We start from the raw sequence: 19163 nt of genomic DNA, 5'->3' as shown, positions 1-19163 counted from the left end.
CGTGTCGGAAACAAAGAAGACTCCATTTGGCGCTCATCTTTGAATGTACTTTTCATCGGTTGATCACTTTTCTCAACTGTTTCGCTAAAGTATATGATGTTCGAAAGACATCATAAAAACTAAGCTCCTCGTGCCTCTGTATGTGCTGGTGCCTGTCTACACAACCACCGCGGATGAAAATAAACATTCAATGAAGAGAGAAAAATAAGCAACTCTACTGTTAAAGAGAAAAGGAAAAACGACAACGACAATGAACAACTTTAAAGGTGAGCATCGATTTTATTTTCATCGTTTTACGAATGTTTGCTTTCAAAAACAATAATTTTGAGGCTAATATGAGACGGAATTTAAGCTGTTTTGATTTATAGATTTCATAAAGCATAGTAATTTTTTATTTGACTGTTACATATTTTAAATCAGCGCTCGATTAAGCGCAATTTGTAATTAAAAAACGGCGATTTTTTTTGAAGGTTTGAGTAAAGACTTAAAAAAAAAAAATTCAACTTCTTGAAAACAAAGCGAATAGTCCCGAAGGTAATCTATTGTTTGCGCTATTGTTTTTTGGTACAAATAATGGTCGAGTGGCCATCTGTAAAGCTACGATTTTGAAAGTTCGTGGTGAGTAAAAATTACGATATTCGTTACGTGATCAAAATCTTATAAAAGAATAGATGTAACGGGTTGAATTAAGCTTACATAACGCTCGGCGCAACTGAAACTAGAATAATTCTGAGAATCGAATCGGTCACTTGCATGCCGCAGTTTTTTAAGCTTATGCTTTACAATGAAATAAATCTATCAGTAAGGTTTCAAGATTCCTTTAGTCACGTTTGGGAACACTCAAGATTCATAATAGGAACTGTTATTAAACAAACCTTATTACATAAAGAAGCCCTCCTTGGTAAAAATAAAATATTTTATTCAGCCCTCTTTTAATAAAATCTATGGGAGAGATGTACTAACTCCAATATAAAAGTAATTCAATATAAAAGAGATTTCTCAATTTGAGAATCCAATGAATGCCCTTTTCCTTATAGATGTCTTAAAGACCTGGTCTGAGCTTTAAATATATATATCTAGATTTTTTTTTTTCAAATTCAGATGTTATGGAATCCAGATACAAAATGGTCAAGCTTCTTGTAGACAACCTCATTCAAGGCCAACTCACTGTGAGCCCAAGGAAAAAAATACAAACAGCAGCTAAGTTTGCAGTTTAGGATAACTTCATTCTAATATATTGTTACAGTTACAACAGGATTTTAATTAAAAAATCAGTTTTGTTTAACTGTAATTAACCCCTTCACTCCCAAGAGTGCTTGGTTTTCAAATATAATTTAAGATATTGTATTTTATGGAAAAGAATCAACAGATTTTATTCACAATTTGTGTCAAACCAAATTTAATGATTGATTAGGACTATATTATATGAATAGCTGTAATTGAGGATTAAACTGTATGAATTTTTCAAGAAAAGAAAAATAAATCAAATTCCATCCTAATATTACTACATGTTGATATTAATAATTAATAAAAAATATTTTACATGTAAACCTTAATGAAGCTTGTAAATAAATTTCATTGAATACTTGAATTTTAGCTGGGTTTTTTTAAATTTAAAGTATTTATTTTATATCATTAGCCTCAAATTTTTACTTAAAATTCCCAGTAATTCTTGAATATTCCTAGAAATTCCTAGGAATTTTTTAAATTTACAGCTTTTCAGGGAAAGTCATTGGTGCTCTGAGTGGCTATAGACTTGGAATTTCTGGGAATTTCTGGGAATTTCTAGGAATTTCTAGGAATTTCTAGGTTTTTAGAACCAGAGTTGTTATGGTTGGGAATTCCCAGTCTGAATTTACCGTGAAAATTCACAAAAATCCATTTTGCAAGGGCAACTAGATAGTTTTGCATACCTGTGAGCTCTCTCCGTCCACATCACAATCTCTTACTAACTGTAACATTTATGGTTGTCAGTGAGTTGTGAAGTAGAGGGAAAAAACAGTAAAGTAGATGGCAAATTTCATGATTACCAGCTCTTATTGAAACTTCTGAACATGTGCGATTGCTGCCTCTAAAAGCTGAAATCATTGGAATGTATGAAGCCCAATTTTTAACATTATTTACCTAGTATGATTTACCTATCATAGTGGAACCATATTCTTGCCTCCTAACAAATTTAGGCATGTCTTGTCAAATTTAATAGTGTAATCCGGTAAAATTGTGGAATACTCCAACTTCATAAACTTGCTCAAAGTAGTGTGATCATCACAACAAGTGTTTCTTTTTGTTAATCAGATGTGAAGCCCTCAAATATTTTAGTAAACTCCTGCAGTGAAATCAAGCTCTGTGACTTTGGAGTCAGTGGACAGTTAATTGACTCAATGGCAAATTCTTTTGTTGGCACATGATCTTACATGTTGGTAAGGAGAATATGTTGATAAGTTAAGTAAGTGAATGGTAGTTTTGGTATTATGTACTAAAAGAAATTACATGTTTCTAACCTTTATACCTCCTTGGAATGACCAATGAGTAATTTCTCCTTACCATATCAATAGCATTTCAACCAAAGAGGTGACAAGGAGAGAGAAAATATCATCTGGGGATATTGTTTGATTCAAGGCCAAATTCTCATAGCTAGAATTATGATAGGTGTATAGCACACTGTTAGGTGAATTGACAGTGAGATTTTGGGAGTGAAAGGGTTAAAATGTAACAGTTAAAATCCAACATGGAAGCTAAGAAAACAAGAAAACAATCCACAGAGAAGTTAAACTGAGGTGGAAAATGCATGATAAGGAAGGCTTAAAGATACTTGAAAGGAGATACATGGTACATGTATGTCATTCATAGTTTGAGTAAGGTCTGCAACCTAGAAAATTTCCTTTTAATCAAATAAACCTTAGAGATTATTTTGTCCAAGTGCATGAACTCTGAAAAGTAAGAATAAGCCATGAAAAGAGAACTTAAGATACAGAAGATTCACCTTATTTGCAATTAATCTTTGACATTTTAAATTCTCAGCCTGAAAGACTTCAAGGAGCTAACTACACAGTTCAATCTGACATTTGGAGTTTTGGATTATCATTGATTGAGATGGCAATTGGAAGATATCCAATTCCACCACCTGGAGAAAACCAAAAAAGCACAAGTCCATCACATCTAAAGAGAATACCTCCAGGAACAAGGCCACCTAGTGGTGTGAGCAATGATGCAAGGCCAATGGCGATATTTGAATTACTGGACTATATTGTGAATGAGGTGATGCCAAAAGTCTTAACAGTAAACTGATGAAAGTCGTGTGAATCAATTTTTAAGGAATTTATCTTGCGAGTTAGTTAGAGGATGTGCATAAAATTTGTGTAAACAGAGTAAGCAAGTTGAATTGCTTTTCTTCCCTCCATTGTTCTGACTAACCAAATGTTTGAGTAACATATTGGTTGATCAGTTTGATCTCCTAATAATATCTTTGGAGAAGCGTGCATTTTTGTGTTGATGTAAAGTTTGCAGCAAGTTCAGGATTGCTGCATTGTGTAATCATCTCCTTTACTGCTGGGAAAATCTTTGTAGAAACTATGGTATATTATTGTCACTGAAGTTATACATTTTTGTTCTTTATTGGATAGCCTCCTCCCCAGCTACCACCAGAGCAATTTTCAGAAGAGTTTTGTGAGTTTGTCAACAAATGGTAGGCGATGTTTCCCACACTCTTCCATATGATGGTTATGAATGATAGTTATTGTCAAACTTGGACATAAATGTGTAGGGGAGTAAGTTGTGGTATATCCAGTTGCACTGGAGATCAGGACATTCTAGAAAACAGCTAAATCTCACAGTAATCTATTTCAATCTGTTTCAGTCTTGTTAAGAATCCTTCAGAAAGAGCTAACCTCAAAGTGTTAATGGTAAGTTCTGTATTCTGTGGAAAACATTTATTTTAAAATAAACTTGGAACTTTTCTTAGGAATTTTACAATAGCATCATGATTTTACCTTTTGAAATGGCAGCAAACCTCACCTTCAGTATGGCATGTAAAGGCAGCATTGAGTTCCAAACAGAAAAGTGAATAATTCATGGCCTGTATGAGGGGTAACAGGTGATGGGTGAGCATCCTATCCAGAGATTGGGCTTATAAGGCAGATTTGTGGTTACACAATTTTACTGTAGAACATTTTGCCAAAGAAGGGAACAACCTAGAAACATAAACTTCCCCCTCTACATTTGAAAACTCTGCTGGGTCTTTCATCTAACCAGTTATTTTGCCCAAATATGAAACTGAAGGACTTAACCCTTTATGCCCCAAAATCAGTATACACTTTCTCCATGGTGCTCTCTGTACATTTCCTATAGTACTGAGAAAATTTATTTAACAATCAAGAACCTCTAAAGTTGGTTATTATTTCTTTTATCATCATGACCTTACTGTTTGCCTCAAGAGTGATACAGTGGAGTGAAACTGGATGCTAGTCACTCTTAGAGATTAAAGGGTTAAGGTTGCTTTATTTTTAAAAAGGTGGAAAACCAAAAGTGTCACTAATAGCCCCATCCAGAAATTTATGTGTTATACTTTTTACCAGTACTGTTTATGAGATTAGCTGTAAGTTGGACAAAGGTAGCTTTCTTTTTGACTCTGGTGCTGGTGAGATATTTGGTGGTTGAGTGATGTGTTATTTTGTTCATGTTGAGTGGAGTCTACATTGGTTTTAAAATGGGACTGATTTCCAGAATAAAAGAGGGTTGCCTCAAAGCAAAATCATCTAATTGAAAAAGCCTTAAAGACCATTGCTCTTTTACTCTGTCTTATTCTTCCAGGATCATGTCTTCATCAAGATATCTGAGTCAAAAAAGGTGGATTTTGCTGGCTGGGTTTGTTCAGTTGCTGGTCTATAGCGAGTGACTGGTTGCAATGCTTACTGATGAAAATGAAATGAATTGGAGTATTGGCACAGAACAAGCTTAGTACTCTTATTTAACTTGCATCAAGAAAATGACGGAATACATGAAAAGGTCTTATATGCATTGGAATCTATTAATTGTGGTGTGTATTGGATTCAGAGCAGCAAAAAACTGCCCTGTTTTGGGAGGGAATGTAAACAAGTTGCAGACTCTTGGAGATGCAAACAATTATCAGAGTTCTTCAGGTATAGAGATTTCCACTACCCTGTGACTGGACGCCTTTGCATTGCAACAGTGCTGTTTACCAGGGAGTGCTTAGGAACTAAATGAAGATCTCAAAATCCTAGATAAGGCAATGATAGGATGGGACCAAGAGGGGTGGAGTTGGGCTAGGTGTTACATGTCCCAAGTCGCCCCATCCTATCAGTCATAACTCTAGTTGCATGAAAAATAAGTGGATTTCTTTCTAATAATGTGATTATTGTATATTATTAGCTTTTTGGTGTATGCTGTAATTTCTTACTTTAGTTTTATTGAGGTACTATTCAAGGGTCACATTTAAATTGTTAAAAAAAAAGGATGTAAAATCCTAATTGTAACCTCCTCCCTTAAGAGGTATTCCTTGATAGGCGTTCTCATTTGTGAGTACACCTACGTTCTTACCCCCTTAGTCTACATGCTCCCTCAATTAGATCACATTTGCACAATAGTTGGAACAAGTCGAGAATGGAGCAAGATTTTTCATCAAATTCTTCTCACCCAGTATTCCAAAATGTGCAGAGCTGTGATTAACTATGTGAAGAACTGAGAAGGAATTCTCAATTTTTTTTCCTATTTTCTTTCTATTTTTTTTTTTTTTAATTACAGATTTCTTTAATTTGGCCAGATTGAAAAGGTTGATTGATTTTTCTCTCACTCAAGTCTTAGAGTGGAAAAATTACTCCCTAGAAGTGAGCTTACTTTAAAGGCGCTGAAATATTGTATAAGCTCGGAGATAATTAAAAAGGATGTTACAAGAATGACTGTCGTAGGAATCAGATATGACAGTTGCTGTACTAAATCATAAATTACTTTTTTTTTTGCATCGTCGTGGAGGACATAATAGTCGTCACATAATAGGGAGACTTCTCAGAAACATAGCTATTGGTACAAATGCATGCACATGCAGAGTTCCAATCTACACCTGACTCTTTTCAAAGAGGTTGGGAAGAAGTGCTTGAGTCCCACGTTCTTGAGAGAACATGGGCCTGTTTCTGGAGAGAGGAAGTCTCTTTATGACCCCGAAAAAGCAGTTCTTTTATTTCTGTCTTTCGTTCAATTTGACAGTTTTGAAAAGCAAACGGGAAATTTCTGGATAGGAAACAAAATGAAATGTTTAAATCTTTTTTAGCTAAAGCCTTGACTGTTTTCCTTACATTTGAATTGCAAGATATTACTTTGGGTCTGTATAATTACCTTTCCACGTGACGCCAACATTCTGTGATGGAGCACTTTAATGAGAGCATTTGGTGGTTTAGTCAACTGTAGATACATTAAGTTTGCATGCTTCGGTAAATATGAGATACAAATGTAACTCCCTGTAAACGAGGAGACATTATAACTATTGAAATTTCTTAAAGTTTTGTTTATTCTGACGTCTTTATATTGCATTTGTTGGACTTTTTTATTGCTTATTCTGAACCTAATCATTTTAATTTTACATTGTTACAATTTCGAATGTTTAAACTTACCAATTTGCGACCTTGCCCCAAAATATAGCCAAGATCATGGGCAATGGTGTCTGTGATTTAGGTTATCATTTTATGTTGTTCATTATTAGTTCTCAAGTTCAAAACTGCAGAAGATATTCTTTAGAGAGCCAAACTTCAGGGGACAATCAATGATGTTTTTTCTACAGAAATGAAAACTCGAGGACAGTGTGGAGTTATTTCTCGTTTAACTTTGGGCAAACCTTTACGTTCTGTTACCTTCGACTGATCTTTCTTTTTAATGATGCGAAGGTTCAAAACTTGTTACCCCTTTCAAAATTTTCACAAATGTTTAAAGTATGATATTTTTTTGCTAGGAGTGAATTTTGGTTCACAACAACGACACAGAAATGGCTTTCAGCCATTATACTAAAAGTAGGCCGACTGTCGACTGAGATGAAGCAAAAAACAAATTCAGTGGATGAGGTCCATTGAAGAGGACTGGTTGCTTGGTTGAAAAGCAAGTGAATTGTACACTGTCTGTATTGCCTCTAAATGCCCTTTGATTCCTGGGCTGAAGCATTGGCTGCTCAATGCTGCGACAATTTGTGATTGCATATTATTTGAAACATGTAAACTTTCAGCGTTTGGTGAGATAAATTTTTTAGTACAAATGATCAGTTGAACTGGTTAGAAATATAGGAAGGGAGGGGCTCAGGGAGAGGCTCATCCTACACCAGACCAATCGCATACCCCTCTTTGTAGTCCCCTGCGTAGTTCATTGGTACAAACAAACCTGTTTTCAATCTCAACAAAGCAAAGCAAATTGGATGTTACTTCATTTTTGGCTGACCTCGGAATGCAATAAATGTACTGTCGTATGGAGTAAATGGGAAGAAAAGTAAACACTATGCAATATCGTTTTAACCAAATATTCGATTTTCTTAACTATGAGTGCAAACTGTTGAGGGGTAACCGGTTTTTGTTGGAAAAACCTTAGGGATCAAGGTTTCTATGCACTATTAGTAAACTATCTGCCGCAAGATTACAGAAAAACGTCACATGCATCATTACAGATCAATTTATATCAATGTTTGGAAGAGTAAGCGTTCTTTTGGGTAAAAAGGCATTCTGAGAGTTTGCGACACTATCGCCAGATGGCCAGTGGAAGTAATCAAGACCCTTTTCGAAATTTGGCTGACCTTGGAATGCAATCAATGTACTGCCGTATGGAGTAAAAGAGAAGAAAATTCAACATTATGCAATATCGTTTTGGCCAAATATTTGGTGTTCTTAACTAAGAGTGCAAACTTTAAAGGGTAACCGGTTTTAGTTTGAAATTAGAAGCGTCCAGTAATAACTGAATAGGGAAGAAAAAGAGTTCAGACTCTCGATTTCCATCCATTTTCTTCTCTAATCATCTTGATTCCACATATCCCGATGTAATCACTCTATTTATTGAAGTATTTCATCAGGTGTAATTGCGGTGGAAGCAATTAAAATAACTGAATCACGGGCCTTCTTTTGATACTTCAGCAACTCAGAGGGATCAAGGTTTCCATGCACTATTAGTAAACTGTCTGCCGCAAAATAATGGAAAAGCGTCACATGCATCATTATAGACCTATATATATCAATGTTTGAAAGAGTCGGCGTTCTTTTGGGTAAAAAGGCATTCTGAGAGTTTGTGACACTAAGGCCAGGTGGCCCGTGTAAGTAATCAAGACCCTTTCCGAAATCGTGGGAAAATACACTAAAAATACGACGAAAGACTCGATACGACCTTGAATGAAATTTAACTATAGTTTTGGACCGTAAGCATGATGGAAGACGCCTCGGTTCATTTTTAGGTTCAGGAGACCATTTAAAGGCGAGTTGGGGGATTAGTTGACCGGAGAGGAAAAAACAATTTGGAGTTATCGCCTATTTAACCCCAGCATTTATAAAGTTAAGAGATTTAAACGGTCTGATGGTTCCATCAATCAGAACCGGGTTCTTCGGACTGTGATGTATTTACAAGAAGTCTTCGTCGTATTTTCAACCTCAGTCAGCGCTACATAACCGGGTTCAGTGAAAACAAGGTAAGAAAAGAACATTTAAGGTTTAACTGTAAAAGTTACATTACTCTGAGGTTTCAGACAGGTTTTACCGGGTCCGTTTGGAATTTAAAAGATCAGTGCACTTACGTTCGACTCGGCTAATTTCGATCACAATCATAATTTGTAATTGCTTGACTACTCTATGGGATTGACGATAGAAATTTATTTAAGAGACGTTTCAGTGAGCCAACCAAGCACATTCCTATCGATTGTAGAGGAATTTCAAAGTTATGAGACATGGCAATATTTGTTGACGCACCAAGGTCTGTAATTTCCGCTTTCACTCAGAATGCGTGGAAATTGCACTTAAATGTTTAATACCCTTACAGGGTGAGGTCTTTGGACGATTTCTGTGTCACTATGTAGCTGCTTTTCATTTAAAACGAGGTAAATATCTGGCAGTTTGAGGAATGATCATTTAAGTGCAAGTAACCTTTCGAAACATGCCGTGTTGTCGTGTTCGGACCTGTCCAAACTTCGTGAATAGTTAACATTCAATTTGGTCAACGGTCACTTCGTGAATTACCATTAAATTTCATTTACGCTTGCTTTAGGAACTTTTAAGGTATTCCAAAAGATCCTCTGTCGATTACTTATGGAGTCATTCTTGCTCAGGTTCAACTAATGTAGTTCTAAGATTCCAAGTTATGAGACATGGCAATATTTGTTGACGCACTAAGGTCTGTAATTTCCGCTTTCGCTCAGAATGCGTGGAAATTGCACTTAAATGTTTAATACCCGTACAGGGTGAGGTCTTTGGACGATTTCTGTGTCACTATGTAGCTGCTTTTCATTTAAAACGAGGCAAATATCTGGCAGTTTGAGGAATGATCATTTAAGTGCAAGTAACATTTCGAAACATGCCGTGTTGTCGTGTTCGGACCTGTCCAAACGTCGTGAATAGTTAACATTCAATTTGGTCAACGGTCACTTCGTGAATTACCATTAAATTTCATTTACGCTTGCTTTAAGAACTTTTAAGGTATTCCAAAAGATCCTCTGTCGATTAATTATGGAGTCATTCTTGCTCAGGTTCAACTAATGTAGTTCTAAGATTCCAAGTGCTGATTATTTATTTAAGACGGAACCATGGAAAGTACAGTAAGCTCAGTTTGTTTTATCATTTTTATGAATCTCTTGGAATTCTGTCTCTAGCTGAAAGGTGTGACATTCGCTCAATTGCGAGTTGGAAAGAATATAAGAGTTTGATCGCTACTTGAAAGTATGCTCATTCTGAAATTACCCGAAGGGCGTAAATCAATTGTACAGATGTGGTCACAGTAAAGAGAAAAAGCTCTGCACGTGAGTTTAACAATTTATACATCTCAGCGCCCTCGACAAAATATCAACATACTCAGTCAACCAAATCTGCGTGGTCTGAGAACAGGAAAACCGACCACGAGTTGTTTATGTTCCTGTTTTAAACTCAATAGGGTGAAGAACGCGACAAACAAAAGATTTCACGAGCAGAAAAAGCAGAGCTAAAGCTTCGCACGTGTGCTAAAAACTTTGTACACCTCTTAAACACCATCTTTCGGTCACCAACATTTGTCTTGTCTGACAACGGGAACACACTATTTAGAACTCAACGCCGCTTACACATGTCACATGGTATGCTGAAGTCGAGGTCTGGCGTCGTTAGAGATAGTAGAGACCTCCAGCCATTTGCTAAATTATTGAGACAAATACCGATTCCTTTTTAATCGACCTTTTCTTTTCCGTCGTTGACCGGACTGCTTAAAGTACTTAGTGCCTCAGTCGTGGCTGATAGATACGGGTCTCGAAGACACAAAAACATGATCAAATTTTATTTCACATCGGGGCAATTCTCAACCTGAGCTAATCGTTATTGGTACAGCTTGAAATAATAAAAATACCCCTGGCGGGATTCCCCGACCATGGCTGGTCTAACGGTGTGCTAAGAGTACATATGACATCACATTCAAACTGAAAAGTAGACGCAAAGTGATTAAAATGCTGTTTATCTGAATGTTGTTCATCTAAAACTCACAATTAATAAATAAAAGACTACTTGTCCACTTTTCATTTTGTACGCTAGTAGGGGTGTCTTAGAAATAAAACAGGCAGCAGGCCTCATCCCAAGGCCCCTACTCAGCTTTTTATGAAAATAAGATAAGACTACATGCATAGCCAGGTATACTTCGTTGAGAACTCAAAACTATCTGCCGCTTCCGCTTCTCTTTTTCGGAATATCACAAAAAAAACGTCACCTGCATCGATATTGACCAATATATATTTATGTTTGAAAGAGTCAGCGTTCTTTAATTTTGGGTAAAAAGGCAGTCTGAGAGTTTGTGACAATAAGGCCAGGTTGCCCGTGGAAATAATCAAGAGTCTTTCGAAAACGTGGGAAAATATACTTAAAATACGACGAAAGACCCAAACTCAATACGGCCTTGAATGAAATTTAACTATAGTTTGAATCGTAAGCATGATGGAAGAAGCCTCAGTTGATTTCTAAGTTTAGGGGACCGTTTAAAGGCGAGTTGGGAGATGAGTTGACCGGAGAGGTAAAAATAATTTGGAGTTATCGCCCGTTTTCGGCTACGTCTTAACCCCTGCAATGATCAAATAAAGAGATTTAAACGCTTTGATGGCTCCATCAATCAGATCAGTTTACAGATCTGATTGAGGAAGCGACCAATCAGAACCGTGGTCGTCGAGTTGCGATGCATTTACAAACATTCTTCAACGTATTTTCAACCTTTCAATCAGTGCTACATAGCCGGGTTCAGTAAGAACAAGGTAGGAAAAGAGCATTTAAAGTTTAACTGTGAAGATAAACATTACTCAGAGGTTTCCGACAGGTTTTACTGGGTCCGTTTGAAAATGAAAGGGTCAGAGCGCCTACGTTCGACTCGGCGAATTTCGATCACAATCGTAATTTGTATTTGCTTGACTTCTCTCTAAGGTTGATGATAGGAATTTATTCAAGAGACGTTTTAATGAGCCAACTAAGCACGTTCATATCGATTGTAGAGAAATTTCAAAGTTATGAGACATGACAACATTTGTTAACGCATCAAGGGTTATTATTTCCGCTTTCGCTCAGAATCTGTGGAAATTACAATTAAATGTTTAATACCCGTACAGGGTGAGGTCTTTGGACGATTTCTGTGTCACCATGTAGCTGCTTTTCATTTAAAACGAGGCAAATATCTGGTAGTTTGAAGGATGATCATTTAAGTGTAAGTATCATGTCGAAAAATGCCGTGTTGTCGTGTCTGGACTTGTCCAAACTTCGTGAATAGTTAACATTCAATTTGGTCAATGCAGATCAACGGTCACTTCCTAAGAACAATTAAATTTCATTTACGCTTGGTTTAAGAACTGTTAAGGTATTCTAACAGATCTTCTGTCGATTAATTATGGAGTCATTCTTGCTCATTAATCCGGTTTAACAAACGTAGTTCTAAGATTCCAAGTGCTGATTATTTAGCTAAGACGGAACCGTGGAAAGTACAGTAAGCTTGTTGTTTTATCATTTTTACGAACCTGTTGGAATTCTGTCCCTAGCTTGAAAGACCTGACATGCGTTCAATTACGAGTTGGAAAGAATATAAGAGTTTGATCGCTACTTGAAAGTATGCAAACTCTGAAATTACTCGAGTGGCGCATACCAATTGCACAATTGTGCTCACAGTACAGAGAAAAAGCTCTGCAGGTGAGTTTAACAATTTGTACATCTCAGCGCCCTCGGCAAAATATCAACGTACACAGTCGACCAAATCTGCGTGGTCTGAGAACAGGAAAACCGACCACGAGTTGTTTATGTTTCTGTTTTAAACTCAAAAGGGTGAAGAACGCGACAAACAAAAGATTTCACGAGCAGAAAAAGCAGAGCAGAAGCTTCGCACGTGTGTTAAAAACATTGTACACCTCTTAAACACCATCTTTCGGTCACCAACATTTGTCTTGTCTTATAACGGGAACACACTATCCAGAACTCAACGCCGCTTACATATGTCACATGGTATGCTGAAGTTGAGGTCTGGCGTCGTTAGAGATAGTAGAGACCTCCAGCCATTTGCTAAATTACTGAGACAAATACCGATTCTTTTTTAATCGACCTTTTCTTTTCCGTGGTTGACCGGACTGCTTAAAGTACTTAGTGCCTCAGTCGTGGCTGATACATACGGGTCTCGAAGACGCAAAAACATGATCAAATTTTATTTCACATCAGGGCAATTCTCAACCTGAGCTAATCGTTATTGGTGCAGCTTGAAATAATAAAAATGCCCCTGATAGGATTCCCCGACCATGGCTGGTCTAACGGTGTGCTAAGAGTACATATGACATCACATTCAAACTGAAAAGTAGACGCAAAGTGAATAAAATGCTGTTTATCTGAATGTTGTTCATCTAAAACTCACAATTAATAAATAAAAGACTACTTGTCCACTTTTCATTTTGTACGCTAGGAGGGGTGTCTTAGAAATAAAACAGGCAGCAGGCCTCATCCCGAGGCCTCTACTCAGCTTTTTATGAAAATAAAATAAGACTGCATGCATAGCCAGGTATACTTCGTTGAGAACTCAAAACTATCTGCCGCTTCCGCTTCTCTTTTTCGGAATATCACAAAAAAGCGTCACATGCATCGATATTGACCAATATATATTCAAAGAGTCAGCGTCCTTTAATTTTTAGGTAAAACTAACTATAGTTTGAATCGTAAGCATGATGGAAGAAGCCTCAGTTGATTTCTAAGTTTAGGGGACCGTTTAAAGGCGAGTTGGGAGATGAGTTGACCGGAGAGGTAAAAATAATTTGGAGTTATCGCCCGTTTTCGGCTACGTCTTAACCCCTGCAATAATCAAATGAAGAGATTTAAACGCTTTGATGGCTCCATCAATCAGATCAGTTTACAGATCTGATTGAGGAAGCGACCAATCAGAACCGTGGTCGTCGAGTTGCGATGCATTTACAAACATTCTTCAACGTATTTTCAACCTTTCAATCAGCGCTACATAGCCGGGTTCAGTAAGAACAAGGTAGGAAAAGAACATTTAAGGTTTAACTGTGAAGGTGACATTTCTCTGAGGTTTCCGACAGGTTTTACCGGGTCCGTTTGGAAATAAAAGGGTCAGAGCGCCTACGTTCGACTCGGCGAATTTCGATCACAATCGTAATTTGTATTTGCTTGACTTCTCTCTAAGGTTGATGATAGAAGTTTATTCAAGAGACGTTTTAATGAGCCAACTAAGCACGTTCATATCGATTGTAGAGGAATTTCAAAGTTATGAGACATGACAGCATTTGTTGACGCATCAAGGATTATTATTTCCGCTTTCGCTCAGAATCTGTGCAAATTACACTTAAATGTTAAATACCCGTACAGGGTGAGGTCTTTGGACGATTTCTGTGTCTCTATGTAGCTCCTTTTCATTTGAAACGAGGCAAATATCTGGCAGTTTGAGGAATGATCATTTAAGTGTAAGTAACATGTCGAAACATGCCGTGTTGTCGTGTCTGGACCTGTCCAAACTTCGTGAATAGTTAACATTCAATTTGGTCAATGCAGATCAACGGTCACTTCGTTAATTACCATTAAATTTCATTTACGCTTGGTTTAAGAACTTTTAAGGTATTCCAACACATCTGTCGATTAATTCTGGAGTCATTCTTGCTCATTAATCCGGTTTAACTAACGTAGTTCTAAGATTCCAAGTGCTGATTATTTAGTTAAGACGGAACCGTGGAAAGTACAGTAAGCTTGTTGTTTTAGTTTTCTTACGAATCTGTTGGAATTCTGACATTCGTTCAATTAAGAGTTGGAAAGAATATAAGAGTTTGATCGCTACTTGAAAGTATGCTAACTCTGAAATTACTGGAATGGCGCAAATTAATTGCACAATTGTGCTCACAGTACAGAGAAAAAGCTCTGCACGTGAGTTTAACAATTTGTACATCTCAGCGCCCTCCGCAAAATATCAACGTACACAGTCGACCAAATCTGCGTGGTCTGAGAACAGGGAAACCGACCACGAGTTGTTTCCGTTTCTGTTTTAAACTCAATAGGGTGAAGAACGCGACAAACAAAAGATTTCACGAGCAGAAAAAGCGGAGCAAAAGCTCCGCACGCGTGCTAAAAACTTTGTACACCTCTTAAACACCATCTTTCGGTCACCAACATTTGTCTTGTCTGACAACGGGAACACACTATTCAGAAGTCAACGCCGCTTACACATGTCACATGGTATGCTGAAGTCGAGGTCTGGCGTCGTTAGAGATAGTAGAGACCTTCAGCCATTTGCAAAATTATTGAGATAAATACCGATTCCTTTTTAATCGACCTTTTCCTTTCGTACGTACAATAATCAAATGAAGAGATTTATACGCTTTGATGGCTCCATCAATCAGATTAGTTTACAGGTCTGACTGAGGAAGCCATCAGTCAGAACCGCGTTCGTCGTTTATACGTTTTTGTAGTTGCCAGCGCCATGTTGGACATGCAACCGCGCACACGTGAGAACGAGGTTGGGGTTGACTTATGTTAAATCTCGGTGAGCGCTTTTGGTGAAATTCGTTCGTGGACAGTAAAAATTGTTCGATTTTTAAGGAAAATGGATGGTCGTAGCCGAAATCTCGATAAAGCTAATTTTTTTTCCCAAAAAGAAAGGTAAGCAGTGTGCCGCGTTGTTGTTCAAATACATTTTATGGCCCCAATGGTTTGCCTACGAACTTTCGCTTCTTCAAGTTTATGCAGGGAGGCATGTATTTTTGCTAAGTATTTATCGTTCTATACTTATCTTATTCTCTGTGAATTATAGATGAGCGTAACTATTGTTGCAAAATTAGTACAAATTTTCTATTCGGTCCCTGAATTGTTTTAAGTTTAATAGAGTTCTTTTATTCCGGCAGTAAGTCAATAAGTTCAGTACTGCTCACTTGTTTACTACATGGCTTGCCTAAAACACTCCTAGCAGAGAAACTGTTGGAAAGTAATTGCTTTTAATAAAATAACCAAGACACTGTACCTTCAGAGTTTTCACTTATTATGGCAGACCCAGAAAACTGATATAAATTTGGTTGCAATTGTGGCAAAAGCAGTTTTCAGTAGTTGTTGTTTTTGTTTTTTATGATAGCATAGTAATCCACTTAGGATGCCACATGCAAACCTTTGTGTCAGAAGGCCTCTAAGTGCTAAGAATGGGAATATCAATTCACTGAATGTTTATCTCTGACAGAAACTTAAATGTGTGTAAAGGACTAGCATTGTTGAGATCAGTAGCTGAGAGGAAGAATTTCTGTTCTCTTCCTTTAACCCTTAAATACCTAAGATCTGATTATTAATTCTCCCTTCTGGTTGCTACACATTTAGTTGTAAATAAGTTATGAGAATTTGATGTAACATTAAGAGAACTTCTGCCGTATAAGTTTCAGTATTATCATTATCTGTTTGTTGGATAGTGTTTGAATATTATAAGGAGAAGTTACATGAATCAGTCACTTTTGGGAGTTTTTAAATTGTCTAATATTTTGGTCTGATTCTTTCAACGCTGTCATGCCACCTAATAAATTACCATGAGTCGCAAACTGAAATGGTTTTCAATGTATCATGGCATAAGTTGTCCTGGGCCAGATGGGTTTCAAAATATTATGACATCTGCTAGTTATAGTTTCCCTCATGGGTTGATAGAAAGAAGGGTTATAATCAAGTGGTTCTACAGGCTCTAGTGTATAGTTTCCCATGAGATACAATGTACAAATGGCAAACTAAAAGACATCTTGGTTAACAAAATGGGAACAACTATAACTGAAGAATATGGTACAACAACAAGTACCACATCAACAATAGCAGCAACAACACATCTCCTCTACCTAAAGGGCTACAGCCTTTGCCTCGCTTTCTAAGCCTTACTGATCAGCTTCTGTGGTACTTCCTGTAATGCGTTCCTCACAACACGATGTGGCGATATTCTCGTGAAACAACGGGGTAACCGTAAAGCTGAATGAAATTAATCTCGGGTAAATTACGGAGATGGCTCGACCATCCAAGGGCTGAAATCTTTACCATAGTTGCTTCGTATTTGAAGTCGCTCTGGTTTTGTTCTAGGTCCTGGACATCTGTAAGAAGTTCTCAGTTTTCTCCACTACTCAGTGGAAGGACGTATGACATCAGCAAAGTATAAACTTTCGACACTAAGTCGGCTCTAATTCCGCCCGTCGCTTTTGAAATGGATTTTAAAATATCCTTGAGATCTTTTGCTCCGAGTTTCTGTATGTCATCTAATGACGAAATTTCCATAATGTTGTATTAAAGAACCGTTTTGAAGGGAGAAATTGCATTGAAAAGTGCATGGAAAGAAGTGAAATGTCAGCAGATCAGCTGTTTGAAAGAACCGCCTGGTCAACCCCAGCCACGTTATCGTGTGTGCGCGTTTAACTAATCCAATATGGCTCAGGGAACTGTAAGAAGGTCTATTGCGATGCATTTACGAGCATTCTTCAACGTATTTTCAACCTCTCAGTCAGCTCTACATAGCAGGGTTCGGTGAAAACAAGGTAAGGACAGAACATTTAAGGTTTAACTGTGAAGGTGACATTAGGTTTCCGATAGGTTTTACCGGGTCCGTCTGGAATTGAAAGGGTCAGAGCGCCCACGTTCGACTCGGCGAATTTCGATCACAATCGTAATTTGTATTTGCTTGACTTCTCTCTGGGGCTGATGATAGAAATTTATTCAAGAGACGTTTCAATGAGCCAAATAAGCACGTTCATATCGATTGTAGAGGAATTTCAAAGTTATAAGACATGACTACATTTGTTAACGCACCAAGGATTTTTATTTCCGCTTTCGCTTAGAATCCGTGGAAATTACACTTAAATGTTAAATACCCCTACAGGGTTAGGTCTTTGGACGATTTCTGTGTCACTATGTTGCTACTTTTCATTTAAAACGAGGCAAATATCTGGCAGTTTGAGGGATGATAATTTAAGTGTAAGTATCATGTCGAAAGATGCCGTGTTGTTGTGTTTGGAGCTGTCCAAACTTCGTGAATAGTTAACATTCAATTTGGTCTATGCAGATCAACGGTCAGTTTGTTACCATTAAACTTCATTTACGCTTTGTTTAAGAACTTTTGAGGTATTCCAACAGCTCTTCTGTCGAATAATGATGGAGTCATTAATCCGGTTTAACTAACGTGGTTCTAAGATTCCAAGTACTGATTATTTAGTTAAGACGGAACTGCGAGAAGAACAGTTAGTATATTGTTATATTATTTTATGATCCTGTTGGAATTCTGTCTCTAGCTTGAAAGACTTGACATTCGTTCAATTACGAGTTGGAAACAATATGACAGTTTCATCGCACCTTGAAAGTATGCTAATTCTGAAATTCTGAAAGGACGTAAATCAATAGCTCGGTTGTGGTCACGGCACGACCTTAGCAAACCATGACGGCGACGGCGACGAGAACGCGACAAAACAAAATAATTTACGAGCAAAGAAAAAGCTCTGCGCGAGCGTTTAACAATTTTGTGCATCTCAGCGCCCTCGGCAAAATATCAACATACACAGTCACCCAAATTTGCGTGGTGAGAGAACAGAAAAACCGACCACGAGTTGTTTATGTTTCTGTTTAAACTCAATAGGGTGAAGAGCGCGACAAACAAAAGATTTCACGAGCAGAAAAAGCAGAGCAAAAGCTCCGCATGTATGTATGTATGTTCAAAACTTTGTACACCTCTTAAACACCATCTTACAGTCACCAACATTTGTCTTGTCTGACAACGGGAATACACTATTCAAAACTCAACGCCGCTTACACATGTTACATGTTATGCTGAAGTCCGGGTCTGGCGTCGTCAGAGATAGTAGAGATCACCTCCCATTCGCTTAATTATTGAGATAAATGCTGATTCCCTTTTTAATCGACCTCTTCCTGTCCGTCGTTGACCGGACTGCTTAAGTTACTTTGTGCCTCAGTCGTACGTGGTACATATGGGTCTCGAAGACACAAAAACGTAGTCAAATTTTATTTCACCTCGGGGCAATTTTCACCTCGAGCGAATCGTTATTGGCACAGCTTGAAATAATGAAAATGCCTCTGATGGGATCTTCCTACCATGGCTGGTCTAACAGCGTGCTAGGGTGTTCACATGACATCACATTCAAACAGAAAAGTCGACGCCAAAGTGATTTACATGCGGTTTATCTGAATGTTGTTCATTTAACACTCACAACTAACAAATCAAAGACTACTTGTCTAGTTTTCGTTCCGCTCGCTTAGAAGGGTGTCTTAGAAATAAAACGGGCAGCAGGCCTCATCCCCAAGGCCCCTACTCAGCTTTTTATGAAAATAAAATAAGACTGCATGCATAACCAGTTATACTTCGTTGAGAACTCAAAACTTTCTGCCGCTTCCGCTTCTCTTTTTCGGAATATAACAGAAAAGCGTCACATGCATCGATATTGACCAATATATATCAGTGTTTGAAAGAGTCAGTGTTCTTTAATT

At 37.6% G+C, this 19163-nt stretch overlaps 2 protein-coding genes across 4 annotated transcripts in view; both read left to right on the top strand.

The window, feature by feature from the left end:
- LOC149046405 (uncharacterized) overlaps window positions 1–19163 on the top strand; it is a 78346-nt gene that overhangs the window by 47446 nt on the left and 11737 nt on the right. The window lies entirely within an intron of this gene.
- LOC149046407 (dual specificity mitogen-activated protein kinase kinase 1-like) lies at window positions 17–6511 on the top strand. Of its 2 annotated transcripts, none has more exons than XM_089203211.1 (6): window positions 17–266; window positions 1102–1211; window positions 3022–3258; window positions 3624–3685; window positions 3857–3902; window positions 4810–6511. In XM_089203211.1, the coding sequence occupies exons 1-6, from the start codon at window positions 251–253 to the stop codon at window positions 4885–4887; spliced, it is 549 nt and encodes a 182-aa protein (XP_089059337.1). In that variant the 5' UTR covers window positions 17–250; the 3' UTR covers window positions 4888–6511. The 2 variants fall into 2 exon arrangements, with proteins under 2 accessions (XP_089059337.1, XP_089059338.1); XM_089203212.1 differs by lacking the exon at window positions 17–266 and adding an exon at window positions 433–618.

This window comes from Pocillopora damicornis, chromosome 4 (genome assembly GCF_964200805.1).
Source record: "Pocillopora damicornis chromosome 4, jaPocDami1.2, whole genome shotgun sequence".
Lineage (NCBI taxonomy): Eukaryota > Metazoa > Cnidaria > Anthozoa > Scleractinia > Pocilloporidae > Pocillopora > Pocillopora damicornis.
This window is presented reverse-complemented; position numbering and strand designations above follow the sequence as displayed.

Excerpts from the sequence above, each read along its gene's own strand:
- LOC149046407 (XM_089203211.1), top strand. Across the intron at positions 3,259-3,623 it reads TGGACTATATTGTGAATGAG|CCTCCTCCCCAGCTACCACC; the intron begins GTGATGCCAAAA and ends TTTATTGGATAG. Across the intron at positions 3,686-3,856 it reads TGTGAGTTTGTCAACAAATG|TCTTGTTAAGAATCCTTCAG; the intron begins GTAGGCGATGTT and ends AATCTGTTTCAG.